The sequence below is a fragment of the Alternaria postmessia genome, assembly GCF_024291825.1.
Source record: "Alternaria postmessia strain BMP 2775 chromosome Unknown scaffold_427, whole genome shotgun sequence".
Classification (NCBI taxonomy): Eukaryota; Fungi; Ascomycota; class Dothideomycetes; order Pleosporales; family Pleosporaceae; genus Alternaria; species Alternaria postmessia.
Window position 1 is genome coordinate 1 of NW_026260500.1, and position 1,418 is coordinate 1,418.

General features: G+C 41.7%; 1 protein-coding gene across 1 annotated transcript; it reads left to right on the forward strand.

Moving 5' to 3' along the window:
- Positions 1-257: 257 nt before the first annotated feature.
- J4E82_011736 (uncharacterized protein) lies at positions 258-800 on the forward strand (the record flags this gene model as incomplete). Its single annotated transcript, XM_051737927.1, has 1 exon — positions 258-800. A coding segment is annotated over one exon (543 nt), but the record flags the coding sequence as incomplete, so codon positions are not given.
- Between the last annotated feature and the right edge of the window lie 618 nt (positions 801-1,418).

Consider the following 1,418-nt stretch of genomic DNA (forward strand, 5'->3'; position numbering starts at 1 on the left):
GTGATCAGCTCGCTTGTGTGATCAGCTCGCTTGTGTGATCAGCTCGCTTGTGGCTCACGTTATTCGAAATACCAGTGCTATTTAAGCCAAACAAAAGAATCGCTCAATTCTCTCCTGAGATAGGCCAAAGGGAGAGAGCCACATTTCCAAATACAACTAAACTACGGCCAATTGCAAAGGACGCGGACCAGGCAATCTTCTGGGCTAGGGACCTAATCCTGCAAGCAGCAACAATGACAACAACTCAAACAACTCAGAACAAGCTCCTAGAGCTACTAGACGTGTTCAGAGACTACACAGAGAACGGCAGAGCGACAAACCCAATTACAGAAAAGCTCTCTGCCCAGCTAGCCTACCACACAGCAACGCTTACTAGCGCATCTCAACAGGCTACTAAGACCTTAAGAAAAGCTACCCAACTATCCCAAGAGACACCAAATAACCAGACAAACAACCAGCAAACTAACCAGCAAAGTAAACCAACCTACGTAACTATCACAGCTCAAAACCGCAACAGCAACAACATCAACAACATCAACAACATCAACAACATCAACAACATCAACAACATCAACAACATCAACAACATCAACAACATCAACAACAACAACAACATCAACAACATCAACAACATCAACAACATAAAAAACATCAACAACATCAACAACATCAACAACAACAACAACATCAACAACATCAACAACATCAACAACATCAACAACATCAACAACATCAACAACATCAACAACATCAACAACATCAACAACATCAACAACATCAACACCAACAAAAACAACTGAAACACAGTACCAACAAGGAAAAAGACCAACAAGAAACCAAGGGACTACTATCAAGTAGTACTAGCTCTAGAGCAACCAGATGAATCTACCCCACTACAAGTACGAGATAAGATAAATAAAACCTTCATAACTGCAGGAATTAATAACCCAGTTATTAAAGAAGTCTCCACAAGCCGGCGTAACAACTTAATCCTTACTACTACCACTGAATACTCAGGAGAGTTTCTCCTCAAGCACAAGCATATCTGGTACCAGCTATTTCAGCTAAAGCACGCCCAACTACTAGAATCCTGCGCAAAGATAATAGTACACAACGTGCCTACAGACTTTGAAGGAGCTAGCACACTAGAGCTACTTCTGTCAGATAGCAGGTGTTGCTGTCAGAAAGAAGGCCATCCAGCAGGCAGTTTAGTATCGGTGTCGATTACAGCAATGTTGGCCAACCCGCCTCGATCCTACTTTGGTCTTATTTGCATGAGAGCATATATATCGTGATAGCACCATCATCAAGACCAGACAGAATGTACAACCATCAATTCTATGATATATCTCATCTTATCTGACACCTTTAAGGAGCATATAGCTATACGAGTTAGTCAAGCAAGATCAGCTTTCAAT